This window comes from Esox lucius, chromosome 9 (assembly GCF_011004845.1).
Source record: "Esox lucius isolate fEsoLuc1 chromosome 9, fEsoLuc1.pri, whole genome shotgun sequence".
Taxonomy (NCBI): domain Eukaryota; kingdom Metazoa; phylum Chordata; class Actinopteri; order Esociformes; family Esocidae; genus Esox; species Esox lucius.
Genome location: NC_047577.1, coordinates 1,118,487 through 1,137,500, shown reverse-complemented (window position 1 = coordinate 1,137,500; position 19,014 = coordinate 1,118,487). Strand labels below are relative to the sequence as shown.

The following is a 19,014-nucleotide window of genomic DNA, read 5'->3' as shown; positions in this document are numbered from 1 at the left end:
GTAGGCAACCAGTGCTCGCTCTCTATAGTAGCTGTGTACTGGATTGGTCTGTTCTGTAACGGTCGTAACTAATTCAAATAGCATAGTGCCTACTGTACTAAAACATTTTATGTGGACTACACACTCATTGATTTCTTAGTGACTGTATATTAGCCACGCCTGAAAATAGACTAGTTACAATAACAACAAACGTAGCTATTCAGAAACCTAGTCATAATCCCCTCGCCATTTTGTCCCATCAACGTAATGTCCGCGTTACTTTAATTCACCATAATGTTTAACTGGATGGCTTGACCAGGTGAATTGACAAGTACTGTGGTGTAGCGAGCAGACCAAATAGCTAACACAACATATTTGTTCGGACGTAAATAGCAAATAGTTATTTTCAACCCAAGAACCTCTCCCAGGGCTTCGCCATTTTGTTTTGCTAATGGCGTTACGACCAGACAGCTAGTTAACTTGAGACAAATGCACAAACGAGATTTGTAACAATTGTTTGCAAGAATTAAACAACGAACTTCAATCAACTCACAGAATGTGTAATTGATTTCATTAAATCAAAACTAACGTTACTCTCACAACACAGCCGGCAAGTTAGCTTCATGAGTTTGCTAACGTTCGCCTGCTAGCTAACTAGATTGCTAACGTTGACAAATTGACCGGCTAGACCGCTAGCAGAGGTTACGACGACAAAAATAAAAGTATAATAAGCTTAACTAACGTGCGTCTATTTTGAATTAAATCATTTTCTAAGAAACCACAAGTATAGGAAAATATTTTAAAATGTAAAAAATAAAACAGAAACAACGAGCTACCTGGCTAATGCCCTTTGTTGCCCAGGCAGTATAAACTAGACAGGATAGCTTCTAGCCTAGTTGGCCAATGCTCACTAACTACATAGCTAGTTGTTAGCCAATAATTCGGACCTTTGTATAGCTGTGCGACTGCCGTTGCGGAATTTTGAAATAAATGCCATAGTTTCTGCTGGCTTGGCTCCGTCTCCTCTTCGCTTGGCTCTTCTTGTTCCGCCTCAGCCAAGCACTGCCGCTCCCATTTGGAGAACCAATGTTCGGGACCGTGCTCCTGGATCTCCGCTTCGCCTTCCTCCTTCTTCTCCTCCATAATCGCAATTAAGCGTCAGTTATGGTACAGTGTACTATAAGCGGCCCAGTGTTTCCTTCTAGATGTAAATACTACTCAGGTGATCTGTGAATCACCGTAGAATGTTCAAAAGCAGCTGTTATTCCAGCTAGATCCGCATTGTGAAAACATTGGGTGGCTAAGCTAACTAGCTACAGTAGCTAGTCATCATCGCCAAGTTCCAAACAAACTGGATGATTCGTCGACAGCGCTGGAGAATTTCTTAAAAACATGAAACGTGCTTGTTAACGATCCCCGCCTATTTCTCCCGATATGGAAGAACGATTGGTCAAAGCGACGCCTAGGCGTGGTTCTACCAGTTATACTCGAAGCTTCATTGGATATGGCTAAAATTACGTCATAGCACAACAATGTTGACCCCGCCCCAAACTGTCATAAGAAAGCGAGCAGCGTACAGCCGATTCATTTAGCTTAAAATTCTTAAAGTTGTCTTGGCTGTCCTTGGCAATGACAGTAAATGGTATTTTAGACTGGTGTCCAGACAGACTAAAGTAAAGTCACCCAAAAATTTAAAAACAGAATTCTGAAATTAGATGAACTCTTATTGTGGTAGTGGGGATGAAGCTATTAGAATGGTGATGATGACGAAACGAATGATAATGACGATAAAGATGATTATAACAATGATGATGGTCGTGGGGTGATGATGATGATGGTGGTGATGAAAGTGATGATAGGGATGATAACCGAATATAATTTTCATCCTGTTATCTGTAGTCTGATGATGAGGATGTACACAGGTGAACAGAATGCAGTGGGGCCAGGCTTTCCGATGACAAGATGCTAGTATTTTCAAGGCCAGGCTTCAAAGATCACTGTTTATTACGGCCACACCCACATGCCGATGTGATAGGTTGAAATGGTCATGAAGGGCAGGACAGTGTAATCTGCCACAGTGATAAATATGAACAGCTTTCAGGTTAGCACAGAGGTTACTTACCTTCTGCGGTATACAAGTCTTCTTTCTCTCTCTCTGTCGCTCTTAACTATTTCTCTCACTTTAATCTACAATTATCCACTTTTTCTCATCCCTTTCTTCATTCTTCTCCCTCTAAATCTCTCTCTTCCTCCTGTGAGAATGTCTAAGCCCCAGACAGGCATTCCAATGGACCCAGAGGCGGAGGACCCAGGGTTTCATGAGTGTGGTCCCACGGTCTCCTTCTCCAACCTGCACTACACCGTCATGGAGAGCAGAGTCCTCTGGCGGGAGAAAGGACCTGAGAAACACATCCTCAAAGATGTCAGGTAGGAGACCTGCCTGAGGTTTGGGGACGTGCGCTTCCATGGAACTCAATGAACAATGAACTTGTGTGCTCATGAGTCCTATGTGCTTGTCTTCAAAGGACTCACAGTCATAACTCTCTGTAGGGTTCATACATGTCCCAAATGCCACACTATTCCATACAGAGACCTCAAGTCTGAGGTAAGACACTGTGTAGAGAATGTGGTGCCTTTTTAAAGTTTCTTAGTGAAATATGCATTATAGCACAAGTTGTTTCGGGTGTCAGGAAATATTTGTCTCAGCTCCTAATCTTTGTGGTAAAAAAAAACAAGTAAAAAATCATGTAAACATCTAATGCACTTAAGGTTAGATACTAATTATATAAAAAAAAAGATCAAAATCCAGTTGATTGAATGTGAACTCAAACAAGAAGGAAAGGGAACAGTGTTCACACGGCCGAGCAGCCTGGACAGACTCTGGTTGTGTACTCGGATGAGTCTGTGTGAGTGTTTGGGTGTGTATGTCCAGTGAGATTGTGTGAGTGTAGAGAGACTGTGTGTCCACGATGAGTGTGTATAAAAAAGCAGCTGTGTCCTGAAAGGGCTATAGGGTCCTGAATATGGTTGCCATGGTCATACGGTGGTCTGCTGGTTCAACAGTCTGATGTCACACACATGTATGTAGAGTGTTAAGTATGCCTGTTGTGAGTTATGTAAATATATGCTGAGCAATTGATTCATCACGTGTCAGTATTTGTTATCTGATTTGAGATAGCAGTGTTGGTCAGGGTCAGGTCTCTCTCTCTGTAAACTCTTCTCAATTCCTGGCTTCTGAAATTTCATCTTGAGTTTTTTTAACATGTGGGGGTATTGTATGCTTGGTTTGGCAGCAAAAGTGGGGGTATATGGACAAGCATTTTTTTGCAGGAACAGGGGGCTGGAAATGAATGGAGGCAGCTCTTTGAAGGATCAATTAAACTGGGATATTTATTTACTCTGAACAGCTACTAAACTCTTAACTTTCCACTTCTCTTAGATTCATGTAAGATTTTATGCTGTTACATTTTTCTGCCCATATCATGACCTCTACTTTTCAAGGGACTCTGAATGGCAATAGTGACACAACAGGAATAAGAAAAAAAATGGTTGTAAAATAGTTATGGAACTGTTAAAGTTCATTAACCTTTACTCTAGTGTATTGGGTCTCCTCGGCTGCCCTGATTGGCTATGCTGTGTCATGGAACTCACTCATTGGTCATTTGGTCACTCTAGGCTACGGTTATTTGTGGTGGGTAATTCTTTGCTATACTTTGTTCTGATAGGTTATTCTGTGCGACAGTTACTTCTGATTGGTGATTCTGTCTGATAATCATTTCTTGTTGGTTATTTTACATGATCTTTTCTGGTTTGCTGTTCCAGCGGCATAATGAAGGCAGGAATGAATGCAATTATGGGGCCAACAGGAAGTGGAAAAACATCGTAAGTTAGAATCAGAATCAAATTACTTCCTAAGAAAATGTGCACATGTATCCCAGGTTTTACCTGGATGTGTAACACACACTCAGAACCCACCACCCCAGCCAGTCTCCTGGATGTGTAACACACACTCATAACCCACCACCCCAGCCAGTCTCCTGGATGTGTAACACACACTCATAACCCACCACCCAGCCAGTCTCCTGGATGTGTAACACACACTCATAACCCACCACCCAGCCAGTCTCCTGGATGTGTAACACACACTCATAACCCACCACCCCAGCCAGTCTCCTGGATGTGTAACACACACTCATAACCCACCACCTAGCCAGTCTCCAGGATGTGTAACACACACTCATAACCCACCACCCAGCCAGTCTCCTGGATGTGTAACACACACTCATAACCCACCACCCCAGCCAGTCTCCTGGATGTGTAACACACACTCATAACCCACCACCCAGCCAGTCTCCTGGATGTGTTACACACACTCATAACCCACCACACCAGCCAGTCTCCTAGATGTGTAACACACAGTCATAACCCACCACCCCACCCAGTCTCCTAGATGTGATCGCGGGTCGGAAGGACCCAGCAGGGTTGAAGTCTGGTCAGGTTCTGGTCGACGGGAAGATGGTTGACGCTGACCTCCGACTCACATCTGGCTACGTGGTGCAGGTGGGTCTGAGAATGACTTCCTGTTTTATTATACCTGGAACACCCCCTAAAATCCCTGAAAGCCAGGAACATATTGACTGTGTAGGGACCTTTTGCCCATCCCGGGTTAGGTTCATAGTAAATGTTCTATTTGGGGTTAGACTTTGGGTACAGGCCTAGAGATAAGGAGTTTTAAAAGTAACAGGTAAATGTCTCCAAAATAAATATAAAACCTCATAATGATTTACATTAAGGCTTAAAATGTTCTCTTTTATGAAACTTTTGCTGTAAATTTTAACATTTACAGTGACATTTACAGCAACAAAACAACAGAATGTGTCTTACTGTAAGCAACACAAGATACAGACAAGGTTTAATCAAACATGGATCAGAAATTATATCCCACTCTGCGTCTAAAAAAGAGATCTTTCATTTGCTGATAATGGCAGTGTTAGCTAGTTAGTCAATCTATGTGAGGATGCTATTCAAATAGCTTACTAACTAGATATACTGTGAAAGCATACTTTAGATATACTGTAAAAGCATACATTAAAATGCCATGGATTAACTCCAGATGGAAATAACGGAACCAAAAGTTACATTGTAAATAGAGTTCTGTCTGGTTTCTCAATAGCACAAATATTAATTTGGAATTTTACCTTGTGTAAAATGTAAAAAAAAAGTCATGTCTGTCAGTGATCCACAAAACACAGTCTCACCAAAATATTGATTGCACATCATTTTATGACGTATAAAGTTGTTTATGACGTATAAAGCTGTTTATGACATATCAAATCTTTTGCCTGTCACTTTGTAAAACCTGACTCATGACATGTGTTGACTCACCGGGAAATGGGTTAGCAAGTTGATTTAGTGATTACACCCTCTCTGTCACCTCCCTCTCTGTCACCTCCCTCTCTGTCACCTCCCTCTCTGTCACCTCCCTCTCTGTCACCTCCCTCTCACCACCTCCCTCTCTATCACCTCCCTCTCTATCACCTCCCTCTCACCACCTCCCTCTCTTTCACCTCCCTCTCTTTCACCTCCCTCTCTATCACCTCCCTCTTGCCACCTCCCTCTTGCCACCTCCCTCTCGCCACCTCCCTCTCGCCACCTCCCTCCATCTCCCTCACCTCCCTCCACCTCCCTTCATCTCCCTCCATCTCCCTCCATCACCCTCCACATCCCTTCACCTCCCTCCACCTCCCTCCATCTCCCTCACCTCCCTCCACCTCCCTTCACCTCCCTCCATGTCCCTCACCTCCCTCCACCTCCCTTCATCCAGGATGATATACTGATGGGGACCCTGTCAGTCAGAGAGAACCTGTTGTTCAGTGGAAACCTGAGGCTGGACCCAAGACGTTATTCTTCGTCTGAGAAACAACACAGAGTCAACACCGTTATACAAGATCTGGGCCTGCAGGACTGTGCTCACACCAAGGTAGGAGGCACACACATCTACACACACATATTTACATATCTACACACATCTACATGCACACACACACATCTACACACACACATTTAAACACTTACACATCTACACACACACATCTACACACACACATCTACACACACATCTACACACACACACACACACACACATATTTACATATCTACACACATCTACATGCACACACACACATCTACACACACACATTTAAACACTTACACATCTACACACACACATCTACACACACACATCTACACACACATCTACACACACACACACACACACACACATATTTACATATCTACACACATCTACATGCACACACACACATCTACACACACACATTTAAACACTTACACATCTACACACACACATCTACACACACACATCTACACACACATCTACACACACACACACACACACACATATTTACATATCTACACACATCTACATGCACACACACGCACACACATTTAAACACACACACATCTACACACACATTTACACACAAACAACTACATATACACACACATTTACACACACACAACTACATATACACACACATTTGCACACACACACAACTACATATACACACACATTTACACACACACACACACACAACTACATATACATACACACACACTTACACACACACACACACACACACACACACAACTACATATACACACACATTTACACACACACAACTACATATACACACACACACAACTACATATACACACACATTTACACACACACACACACAACTACATATACACACACACACAACTACAGATACACACACACAACTACATATACATACACACACACTTACACACACACACAACTACATATACATACACACACACTTACACACACACACAACTACATATACATACACACACACTTACACAACTACATATACATACACACGCACTTACACACACACACACAACTACATATACACACACATTTACACACACACACAACTACATATACACACACATTTACACACACACACACCTACATACACACACACATTTACACACACACAACTACATATACACTGCATGTTTCTCTGTGTCTCCCCATGTCTCCCCATCTGTCTCTCTCTGTCTGTTTCTCTCTGTCTGTCTATTTCTGTCTGTCTCTGTCTGTCTGTCTCTGACTGTCTGTCTGTCTCTGACTGTCTGTCTATCTGTCTCTGTCTGTCTGTCTCTGCCTGTCTGTCGGTCTGTCTCTGTCTCCCCATCTGTCTGTCTCCCCATCTCCCCGCCTCTCTGTCTGTCTGTCTGTCTGTCTGTCTGTCTCTCTGTCTGTCTCTCTGTCTGTCTCTGTCTGTCTGTCTGTCTGTCTGTCTGTCTGTCTTTCTGACTGTCTGACTGTCTATCTCTCTGTCTGTCTGTCTCTGTCTGTCTGTCTGTCTCTCTGTCTTTCTGACTGTCTGACTGTCTATCTCTCTGTCTGTCTGTCTGTCTCTGTCTGTCTGTCTGTCTCTGTCTGTCTGTCTTTCTGTCTGTCTATCTCTGTCTCTGACTGTCTGTCTGTCTGACTGTCTATCTCTCTGTCTGTCTGTCTCTGACTGTCTATCTCTCTGTCTGTCTGTCTGTCTCTGTCTGTCTCTCTGTAGATTGGAACAGAGTTCCTGCGTGGTGTTTCCGGGGGAGAGAAGAAGAGGTGCAGTATTGGAATGGAGCTCATCACCTCTCCATCTCTGTTGTTTCTGGACGAACCCACCACCGGACTGGACTCCAACACAGCCAATCACATCATCACTCTGCTGCATCGGTAAACACACACACACACATTGACACACACACACACACTGACATATCTACAAGCACACACACAAACACACCATACACAAACACACACACTCTCCCACCCACAGTAATTAGTTATGAACTCGCCTCACCTGGTTATCTCCAGGTCCCCATTAAAAGACAAAAACACCAGACACCAGCAGGCCCTCAGTGGAATGAGTCTGACACTTCCTATAACTGCTTGTATGTGGTGTGTGTGTGGTGTTATGTGTTGTGTGTGTGGTGTTATGTGGTGTGTGTGTGTGGTGTTATGTGTTGTGTGTGTGCCAGGCTGTCCCGGAGTGGTAAAACCATCATCTTCTCCATCCACCAGCCTCGCTACTCCATCTTCAAATGCTTTGATCACCTGACCCTGATGAACCGTGGAGAGGTGGTGTATGCCGGAGCTGCCTGTAACGCCCTGGGGTACTTCGCTGACCTGGGTGAGACTGGGTGGGGGTACAGGGAGGGCGGAGTTACAGTGCCCTGGGGTACTTCGCTGACCTGGGTGAGACTGGGTGGGGGTACAGGGAGGGCGGAGTTACAGTGCCCTGGGGTACTTCGCTGACCTGGGTGAGACTGGGTGGGGGTACAGGGAGGGCGGAGTTACAGTGCCCTGGGGTACTTCGCTGACCTGGGTGAGACTGGGTGGGGGTACAGGGAGGGCGGAGTTACAGTGCCCTGGGGTACTTCGCTGACCTGGGTGAGACTGGGTGGGGGTACAGGGAGGGCGGAGTTACAGTGCCCTGGGGTACTTCGCTGACCTGGGTGAGACTGGGTGGGGGTACAGGGAGGGCGGAGTTACAGTGCCCTGGGGTACTTCGCTGACCTGGGTGAGACTGGGTGGGGGTACAGGGAGGGCGGAGTTACAGTGCCCTGGGGTACTTCGCTGACCTGGGTGAGACTGGGTGGGGGTACAGGGAGGGCGGAGTTACAGTGCCCTGGGGTACTTCGCTGACCTGGGTGAGACTGGGTGGGGGTACAGGGAGGGCGGAGTTACAGTGCCCTGGGGTACTTCGCTGACCTGGGTGAGACTGGGTGGGGGTACAGGGAGGGCGGAGTTACAGTGCCCTGGGGTACTTCGCTGACCTGGGTGAGACTGGGTGGGGGTACAGGGAGGGCGGAGTTACAGTGCCCTGGGGTACTTCGCTGACCTGGGTGAGACTGGGTGGGGGTACAGGGAGGGCGGAGTTACAGTGCCCTGGGGTACTTCGCTGACCTGGGTGAGACTGGGTGGGGGTACAGGGAGGGCGGGAGCTCCTAAAAGGGGCAGGGGCCTATGCCAGAAAAAAATTGCTTTATTGTAAAAATGGTTCCTTCAATATGGATGAAAATACCCCAAAAATATATCTGAGAGTCTGAACTTAGAATACCCCCAAAATATATCTGTCTGAATTTAGTGCTTATATACAGAGCCCAAACAAATAAAAATGTACTGCTGTACAAATACATTTAGATTGTATAGAATCATGTTGTCATGAACCTCTTCAGATAGATCTCTTCACTTCATCCACATGGTTTTAAGTTACAGCCTTATTCTAAAATGTATTAAATAGATTTTCTTCCCTCATCGATCTACCCACGATGACAATGCCAAAAGTGTTTTTATTGATGTCATGGTTGTTGTTGTTGTTTATGTTGTTATAGGCTATCAATGTGAGCCGTTCAACAACCCATCAGATTTCTTCCTGGATATCACCAATGGAGAAGCCCAGTCTCATGTGGATGTCACCACATTTAATTACGGTAATCACACACAGACACACACATACCATACACACATACCATACACACACACAGAGACACACACACAGAGACACACACACAGATACACACACACAGATACACACACACACAGAGGCACACACACAAACTTTAAGATTTAGTTGTTTGTTTTTAAAGCTCTTAATGGTCAAGCCCCATCTTATATCGCTGAATTACTGAAGCTGTACGCTCCTCTGAGGTCAATAAGGTGTACTGATCAGCTACTCCTTGTTGTCCCTCCAACGCGGCTCAACAATAAGGAGATGGAGCATTCTCAGTCCTGGCCCCAAGGCTGTGGAATGAATGGCCTCTGCAGGTCAGATTGGCCCCAAGGCTGTGGAATGAATGGCCCCTGCAGGTCAGATTGGCCCCAAGGCTGTGGAATGAATGGCCTCTGCAGGTCAGATTGGCCCCAAGGCTGTGGAATGAATGGCCTCTGCAGGTCAGATTGGCCCCAAGGCTGTGTAATGAATGGCCTCTGCAGGTCAGATTGGCCCCAAGGCTGTGGAATGAATGGCCTCTGCAGGTCAGATTGGCCCCAAGGCTGTGGAATGAATGGCCTCTGCAGGTCAGATTGGCCCCAAGGCTGTGGAATGAATGGCCTCTGCAGGTCAGATTGGCCCCAAGGCTGTGGAATGAATGGCCTCTGCAGGTCAGATTGGCCCCAAGGCTGTGGAATGAATGGCCCCTGCAGGTCAGATTGGCCCCCAGCCTCCACATTTTTAAATCACCACTTAAAACTCACTTTTATTCATTGGCCTTTAAACCTGCTTGAGAGTCGTATTCTATATTTTCATTTTCCAGTTTTGTTACTCGTGTGTTTATAATCTGTCCTAAATCATGTTAATGTCCAGCACTTTGGTCTAATTGGTTGTTTTAAATGTGCTTTACAAATAAAGTTGGATTGGATTGGATACCATACACACAAATACACACAGACACACAGACACACACACACACACTTTTTTATTTTTATTGAATCAAAACAGGATTCAGAAATCACAAAGGTGGTTCTGTATGTCAACACTAAAACAAATCAAAGCATCAAGTTCCCGCCACAGCATGACCACCCATGACCCCTGACACAGAGTCCTGTCAAGACACACACACACAAACACAACACAAACAAACAAACACAAAATAGCCTCTTTGCTTTTGTTTTCTGTAGACCTGCAGTCTGAGGGCCACATACAGCCTATGTATGTGGTCTGACTCCACAAGCCTGTGTATGTGGTCTGACTCCACAAGCCTGTGTATGTGGTCTGACTCCACAAGCCTGTGTAGGTGGTCTGACTCCACAAGCCTGTGTATGTGGTCTGACTCCACAAGCCTGTGTAGGTGACTGTGCTGTCTGTGATAAGACCTGTCTCGCCTCTGTCTGTCAGGTGGACATGACTGTCCCGGGACTACAGGGTTGTATGTAAGTGGATCTGACAGCATCCCCTCCTCTACTCTGTAGATGTGGGAAATGGGGACACCAAGACAGAGGACAACTCCAGAAACCCACTGGCACTCCGCTTCAAACACTCTTCCGCGTACCAGCAGGTGTTGAGGGAAATTAGCCATGTGACCCAGGGTTCGGAGAGAGGGGTCAGAGGTCAAGGAAGGAAGGCCAGCTATGTCACATCATTCTGGTTCCAGGTCAGCCAATCAAAGAGCTCGGCCTGAGCCCTCCTCAAATTGCTAGAGAGTTGAGATGTTCTGGAACTAAAGTTGTGTGGAGTGTGTGTACATGTAGAGAATCAAGGTGTTGAAAGATACTTGTAAGGTCCCCACTGATAAGAATGTATACAGTATTCCCCCAGCTATCCGCGGTTCCACATTCGAGAACTCAAGTATCTGCGAAAATTATACAAGAAGTCAGAAATTCTAAAAACATGCTAATTTCAGCCATCCAAGCGTCGATCAAGTGCAAATATAAAGAAAATATAAAGTAAACTGTCCATTACATAACGATTATGCAAATAAACATTCACGCGCCCGATATGTTGTTTTCCTAGATGCGATTGTGTTGAATTAATACTTATCCGCATTTTGTGTCACTTATCTGCGATTTTCTACATCCGCGAGTGTTCACAGAACCGATCCTTCGTGGACACGGGGGATGTACTGTATTTCATGCTCAGGGGTTAAAGTTAGGGTTTGGATGAAGGTTAAAGGTTAAGGGTTAGTGGTTAGAAGGATGAGTTAAGATAAGACTTAGAGTTAGTATTAGCGGTTAGGGTTAAAGTTAGGATTAGGTTTATTGTTTTAATTTTATTAACACCAAAGAAAAGAAGAGTTAGCTTAGTGGAAATGTAATTTGAATGGGGATACATTTTGTCCTCACATGTGTAGTAAATAGTGTGTGTGTGTGTCCAGATGAATATCGTGTGTGGTCGTTCTGTGAAGAACTCCCTGAGGAACCCTCAGACAACATATGGTCAGATGGCCCTAAACATCTTCTTCGCTCTGCTAGTCGGTCTCATTTACTACCAGCTGCCCATGACCGTACCAGAGGCCCTACAGAACAGGTATGTGTCTGACCCCTGACCTTACCAGAGGCCCTACAGAACAGGTATGTGTCTGACCCCTGACCTTACCAGAGGCCCTACAAAACAGGTATGTGTCTGACCCCTGACCTTACCAGAGGCCCTACAGAACAGGTATGTGTCTGACCCCTGACCTTACCAGAGGCCCTACAGAACAGGTATCTGTCTATACCTGTCAGGTTTAAATCTGTACCCACTTCGGTCTTCCTCTCTCTTCCTCACTCTTCCTCACTCTCTATTCCTCTGTCTCCAGGATTGGAGCGTTCTTCTTCCTCATCATCAACATGGTATTTGGGAACCTTTCCGCCGTGGAACTCTTCATCAATGAGAGAGCACTCTTCATGTAAGGCTTCGATCTACCTGCATTCTGACGTGTGTATGTTCTAGCCATTAGAACTCCAGCGGGTTCTGCCTGCATTCTGACGTGTGTATGTTCTAGCCATGAAAACTCCAGCGGGTTCTACCGCACGTCGGTCTACTTCCTGTCGAAGGTGTTTGCTGACCTCATCCCCAACCGGATCCTCCCCATTCTGGTCTTCTCTTCCATTGCCTACTACATGATGGGTACCACACTGACACTAACCAACTAAACCCTTCATCAAACCACTAACTAACCTACTACATGATGGGTACCACACTGACACTAACCAACTAAACCCTTCATCAAACCACTAACTAACCTACTACATGATGGGTACCACACTGACACTAACCAACTAAACCCTTCATCAAACCACTAACTAACCTACTACATGATGGGTACCACACTGACACTAACCAACTAAACACTTCATCAAACCACTAACTAACCTACTACATGATGGGTACCACACTGACACTAACCAACTAAACCCTTCATCAAACCACTAACTAACCTACTACATGATGGGTACCACACTGACACTAACCAACTAAACCCTTCATCAAACCACTAACTAACCTACTACATGATGGGTACCACACTGACACTAACCAACTAAACCCTTCATCAAACCACTAACTAACCTACTACATGATGGGTACCACACTGACACTAACCAACTAAACCCTTCATCAAACCACTAACTAACCTACTACATGATGGGTGCCACACTGACACTAACCAACTAAACCCTTCATCAAACCCCTAACTAACCTACTACATGATGGGTACCACACTGACACTAACCAACTAAACCCTTTATCAAACCACTAACTAACCTACTACATGATGGGTACCACACTGACACTAACCAACTAAACCCTTCATCAAACCCCTAACTAAGTTACTACATGATGGGTACCACACTGACACTAACCAACTAAACCCTTCATTTAACCCTTAATTAACCTACTACATGATGGGTACCACACTGACACTAACCAACTAAACCCTTCATCAAACCACTAACTAACCTACTACATGATGGGTACCACGCTGAATCTCACCATCTAAACCTTTCATCAATATACACCGATCAACCATTACATTATGACCACTGTGAATAACACTGATTATCTCATTATCATGGCACCTGTCAGTGGGTGGGATATATTAGCCAAGTCTCATTGATGAACGTGGGGAGAGAAGGCTGGCCCGTGTGGTCCGATCCAACAGACGAGCTACTGTAGCTCAAATTGTTGAAAAGGTTAATGCTGGTACTGATAGAAAGGTGTCAGAACACACAGTGCATCACAGTTTGTAGCGTATGGAGCTGTGCAGCTACAGACCAGTCAGGGTGCCCATGCTGACCCCTGTCCAATGCCGAAAGCACCTACAATGGGCATGTGAGCATCAGAACTGGACCACGGAGCAATGGAAGAAGGTGGCCTGGTCTGAAGAATCACGTTTTCTTTGTGTGTCGCTTACCTGGAGAACACATGGCACCAGGATGCGCTATGGGAAGAAGGCAAGCTGGCGGAGGCAGTGTGATGCTTTGGGCAATGTTCTGCTGGGAAACCTTGGGTTCTGCCATTCATGTGGATGTTACTTTGACATGTACCACCTACCTGAGCATTGTTGCAGACCATGTGCACCCTTTCATGGCAATGGTATTTCCTAATGGCATTGGACTCTTTCAGAAGGATAATGCGTCCTTCCACAAAACAAAAATGGTTCAGGAATGGTTTGAGGAGCACAACAACGAGTTCAAGGTGTTGACTTGGCCTCCAAATTCCCCAGATCTCAATCCAATCAAGCATTTGTGGGATGTGCTGAACAAACTGGTCTGATCCATGGAAGCCCCACCTCACAACTTAAAGGATCTGCTGCTAACGTCTTGGTGCCAGATACCACAGCACACCTTCAGAGGTCTAGTGGAGTCCATGCCTCGACGGGTCAGGGCTGTTTTGGTGGCAAAAGGGGGACCTACACAATATTAGGCAGGTGGTCATAATGTTGTGGCTGATCGGTGTAATTGATCTGCTTTGAAATTGACATTACAGGAAGATTACCTGAGCAATGATTTTTTTCCTCCTCCAGGTCTAAAGCCAGCCTTCACAGCCTTCCTCCTGTTTACCTTGACCATGTCCCTGGTCAGCCTGGCTGGGGTCAGTTTGGCTTTCCTGGCCTCAGCCTCTGTTTCTTCCTTCGCTATGGCCAACATCCTCATCGCCCTGCCGTTCGTCTTCATGATGGTGAGACACGCTCATTATCACACAAACACAAACACACACACACACGCTCATTATCACACACACACACGCTCATTATCACACACACACACGCTCATTATCACACACACACACGCTCATTATCACACACATGCTCATTATCACAAACACACAAACACACACACACTCATTATCACACACACACATGCTCATTATCACACACACAAACACACGCTCATTATCACACACACACACGCTCATTATCACACACACACAAACACACACACACACGCTCATTATCACACACGCTCATTATCACACACACAAACACACACACACGCTCATTATCAAACACACACACACACATACTCACACACACACTCATTATCACACACACATGCTCATTATCACACACACACGCTCATTTTCACACACACACACACGCACGCACATACTCACACACACACACTCATACACTCACACACACATGTTCATTATCACACACATACACACACGCTCATTATCACACACACTCATTAACACACACACGCTCATTATCACACACAAACACACACACACACTCATTATCACACACACACTTATTATCACACACACGCACACGCTCATTTTCACACACACTTATACACACACAGACATACACATACACATGCACACGCTCATTATCACACACACACACACACACACACACTCACACTCTCTAATTTTTCTTGTGTGTGTCTCTAGGTATTTGGAGGCTTCCTGGTGAACCTGAACTCCATGTTGAGCTGGCTGTCCTGGCTTAAATGGATTAGCATCTTCAAATACGGACTGGAGGTAGAAGAAAGACAGGGAGGGGGAAAGGAGTAAAGAGGGAGAGAGGGGGGTGAAAGGAGTAAAGAGGGAGAGAGGGAGGGGGAAAGGAGTAAAGAGTTCTGTTTTGGTGTTAGTTCTGATGGTTCTGTTCTGGTGTTAGTTCTGATGGTTCTGTTTTGGTGTTAGTTCTGATGGTTCTGTTTTGGTGTTTGGTCTGATAGTTCTGTTCTGGCGTTAGTTCTGATGGTTCTGTTTTGGTGTTTGGTCTGATAGTTCTGTTCTGGTGTTAGTTCTGATGGTTCTGTTCTGGTGTTAGTTCTGATGGTTCTGTTTTGGTGTTTGGTCTGATAGTTCTGTTCTGGTGTTAGTTCTGATGGTTCTGTTTTGGTGTTTGGTCTGATAGTTCTGTTCTGGTGTTAGTTCTGATGGTTCTGTTTTGGTGTTTGGTCTGATAGTTCTGTTCTGGTGTTAGTTCTGATGGTTCTGTTCTGGTGTTAGTTCTGATGGTTCTGTTTTGGTATTAGTTCTGATGGTTCTGTTCTGGTGTTTGGTCTGATAGTTCTGTTCTGGTGTTTGGTCTGATAGTTCTGTTCTGGTGTTAGTTCTGATGGTTCTGTTTTGGTGTTTGGTCTGATGGTTCTGTTCTGGTGTTAGTTCTGATGGTTCTGTTCTGGTGTTTGGTCTGATGGTTCTGTTCTGGTGTTAGTTCTGATGGTTCTGTTTTGGTGTTAGTTCTGATGGTTCTGTTTTGGTATTAGTTCTGATGGTTCTGTTCTGGTGTTTGGTCTGATAGTTCTGTTCTGGTGTTAGTTCTGATGGTTCTGTTCTGGTGTTTGGTCTGATGGTTCTGTTCTGGTGTTAGTTCTGATGGTTCTGTTCTGGTGTTTGGTCTGATGGTTCTGTTCTGGTGTTAGTTCTGATGGTTCTGTTCTGGTGTTAGTTCTGATGGTTCTGTTTTGGTATTAGTTCTGATGGTTCTGTTCTGGTGTTTGGTCTGATAGTTCTGTGTTAGTTCTGATGGTTCTGTTCTGGTGTTTGGTCTGATGGTTCTGTTCTGGTGTTAGTTCTGATGGTTCTGTTCTGGTGTTAGTTCTGATGGTTCTGTTTTGGTATTAGTTCTGATGGTTCTGTTCTGGTGTTAGTTCTGATAGTTCTGTTCTCTCCATACAGGCAGTAACCATAAATGAGTTTACCGGACAGATTTTCTACAACAACAACAACAACACAACGTGAGTTAATCTGTCTTTCAGTCTGTGATGCCACCATGTGGCACAACTACAGAGCAATATCATCATCATCATCATCATCATCTCTCTTCGTCTTCCTCCCTCTCTCCTCACCCCTTCCCTCTCTCCTCTCCCCCACCCTCCCTCCTCACCCCCTCCCCCTCTCCTCTCCCCCACCCTCCCTCCTCACCCCTTCCCTCTCTCCTCTCCCCCACCCTCCCTCCTCACCCCTTCCCTCTCTCCTCTCCCCCACCCTCCCTCCTCATCCCCTCTCTCCCTCCTCACCCCTTCCCTCTCTCCCTCCTCACCCCCTCCCTCTCTCCTCACCCCTTCCCTCTCTCCTTCCCCCTCCCTCCCTCTCTCCTCACCCCTTCCCTCTCTCCTTCCCCCTCCCTCCCTCTCTCCTCACCCTCTCCTCACCCCCTCCCTCCCTCTCTCCTCCTCCAGTATGCCAGGTGAGGTATATCTCCGGATCCAGGGTATTGATTACAGCACCTGGGGGTTCTGGCAGAACCAGGTGGCTCTGGCCGGGATCACCACGGTCTGCATGTTCCTGGCGTATGTTCAGCTCAGGAGAATTAACCGCTGGAAGTAGAGCGCACGCACGCACGCACACACACACACACACACACACACACAGAATTGAAAATGATGCTAGCTGGGGCAAGATGAGAGCTGGCAGAATTTAAAGCAGTCGATGTGAATTATTTATTGAAGTCACCAGTGTTTCTGTAGCGGGCATATTTTATCAGTGTGTCATCAGATCATATTAATATTAATTATCCCACTATAAGCGTTTATTGTATCATGATGATGAACTGTTGCGTTGATGTGAACTAATGCCAGTATGTTCCCTGGGAAGCAGGTTAAGAGGGACTTTAGGAGTCACCTGTACAAGGAAGTCACCTTTTCTATATTTGATTTAATATTGTATCAACATTCCTATCTGATTGTGTGTTTGGTAGTGACTGTGAATAAAACGATATGCCAATTATTCAAATACTTTACAAACTGTCTATTCAAATGTATACTCACACACATGCATTAAACAATTACACACACACACACACACACACACACACGTGTTCCAGCTGTGAGGTTCACTGGGCTGGTAATTAGATCACTAAGCTGATTCTGTTAATGAGAAGATGAATGTCCTCTACTAAACCCTGTCTCCTGCTGACCATCTACCGTTTCCCAGGAGGGACGGACACGCAATGTCATTTGTCAACTAAAATGTTCCTTAAATGTTCTGTTTAAGTTTTATTCATGTCATATTCTTTAAGTCAGTGTTTCTCAACCCTGCTCCTGCATGTTTTAGATTTCACGCTGCTCTGTCACACCTGATTCAGATGATCAGCTCATTATCAAGTCCTTCATGAGCTACATCAGGTATGTGAGGGCAGGGAGACCTAAACCATGCAGGGCAGGGAGACCTAAACCATGCAGGGCAGGGAGACCTAAACCATGCAGGGCAGGGAGACCTAAACCATGCAGGGCAGGGAGACCTAAACCATGCAGGGCAGGGAGACCTAAACCATGCAGGGCAGGGAGACCTAAAACATGCAGGGCAGGGAGACCTAAACCATGCAGGGCAGGGAGACCTAAACCATGCAGGGCAGGGAGACCTAAATCATGCAGGGCAGGGAGACCTAAATCATGCAGGGCAGGGAGACCTAAACCATGCAGGGCAGGGAGACCTAAACCATGCAGGGCAGGGGGACCTAAAACATGCAGGGCAGGGGGACCTAAAACATGCAGGGCAGGGGGACCTAAAACATGCAGGGCAGGGAGACCTAAAACATGCAGGGCAGGGGGACCTAAAACATGCAGGGCAGGGGGACCTAAAACATGCAGGGCAGGGAGACCTAAAACATGCAGGGCAGGGAGACCTAAAACATGCAGGGCAGGGAGACCTAAAACATGCAGGGCAGGGGGACCTAAAACATGCAGGGCAGGGAGACCTAAAACATGCAGGGCAGGGGGACCTAAAACATGCAGGGCAGGGGGACCTAAAACATGTAGGGCAGGGGGACCTAAAACATGCAGGGCAGGGGGACCTAAAACATGCAGGGCAGGGGGACCTAAAACATGCAGGGCAGGGGGACCTAAAACATGCAGGGCAGGGGGACCTAAAACATGCAGGGCAGGGGGACCTAAAACATGCAGGGCAGGGGGGCGTCCAGGAGCAGGGTTGAAAAACACTCACTTAAGTCATGAAATCAGAACAACATGGATAAACACTGATCTGGACCAGAAGTAAACAGGAAAGACAGTCAGTTCATTCATAAATTGATTTATTTTGAATAAATTAA

General features: G+C 45.7%; 2 protein-coding genes across 3 annotated transcripts in view; one reads left to right on the top strand and one right to left on the bottom strand.

Annotated features, from left to right (window-relative positions):
* The window catches only part of LOC105007301 (UPF0472 protein C16orf72 homolog), a 6,205-nt gene extending 4,843 nt beyond the window's left edge, over positions 1–1,362 (bottom strand). The window contains exon 1 of the mRNA XM_029122167.2: positions 927–1,362. Coding sequence (XP_028978000.1) covers positions 927–1,122 — 196 coding nt within the window. The 5' untranslated portion in view covers positions 1,123–1,362. The remainder of the gene's footprint in view (positions 1–926) is intronic.
* Positions 1,363–2,102: 740 nt separating this feature from the next.
* On the top strand, positions 2,103–17,704 carry abcg2b (ATP-binding cassette, sub-family G (WHITE), member 2b). 2 transcript variants are annotated; one of them, XM_029122089.2, is made up of 15 exons: positions 2,103–2,406; positions 3,802–3,861; positions 4,422–4,539; positions 5,804–5,959; positions 7,602–7,759; positions 8,065–8,216; positions 9,421–9,519; positions 10,997–11,178; positions 11,899–12,050; positions 12,322–12,411; positions 12,508–12,632; positions 14,530–14,684; positions 15,405–15,494; positions 16,644–16,702; positions 17,147–17,704. In XM_029122089.2, the coding sequence occupies exons 1-15, from the start codon at positions 2,240–2,242 to the stop codon at positions 17,292–17,294; spliced, it is 1,911 nt and encodes a 636-aa protein (XP_028977922.2). In that variant the 5' UTR covers positions 2,103–2,239; the 3' UTR covers positions 17,295–17,704. The 2 variants fall into 2 exon arrangements, with proteins under 2 accessions (XP_028977922.2, XP_028977923.2); XM_029122090.2 differs by lacking the exon at positions 15,405–15,494.
* Positions 17,705–19,014: the final 1,310 nt, after the last annotated feature.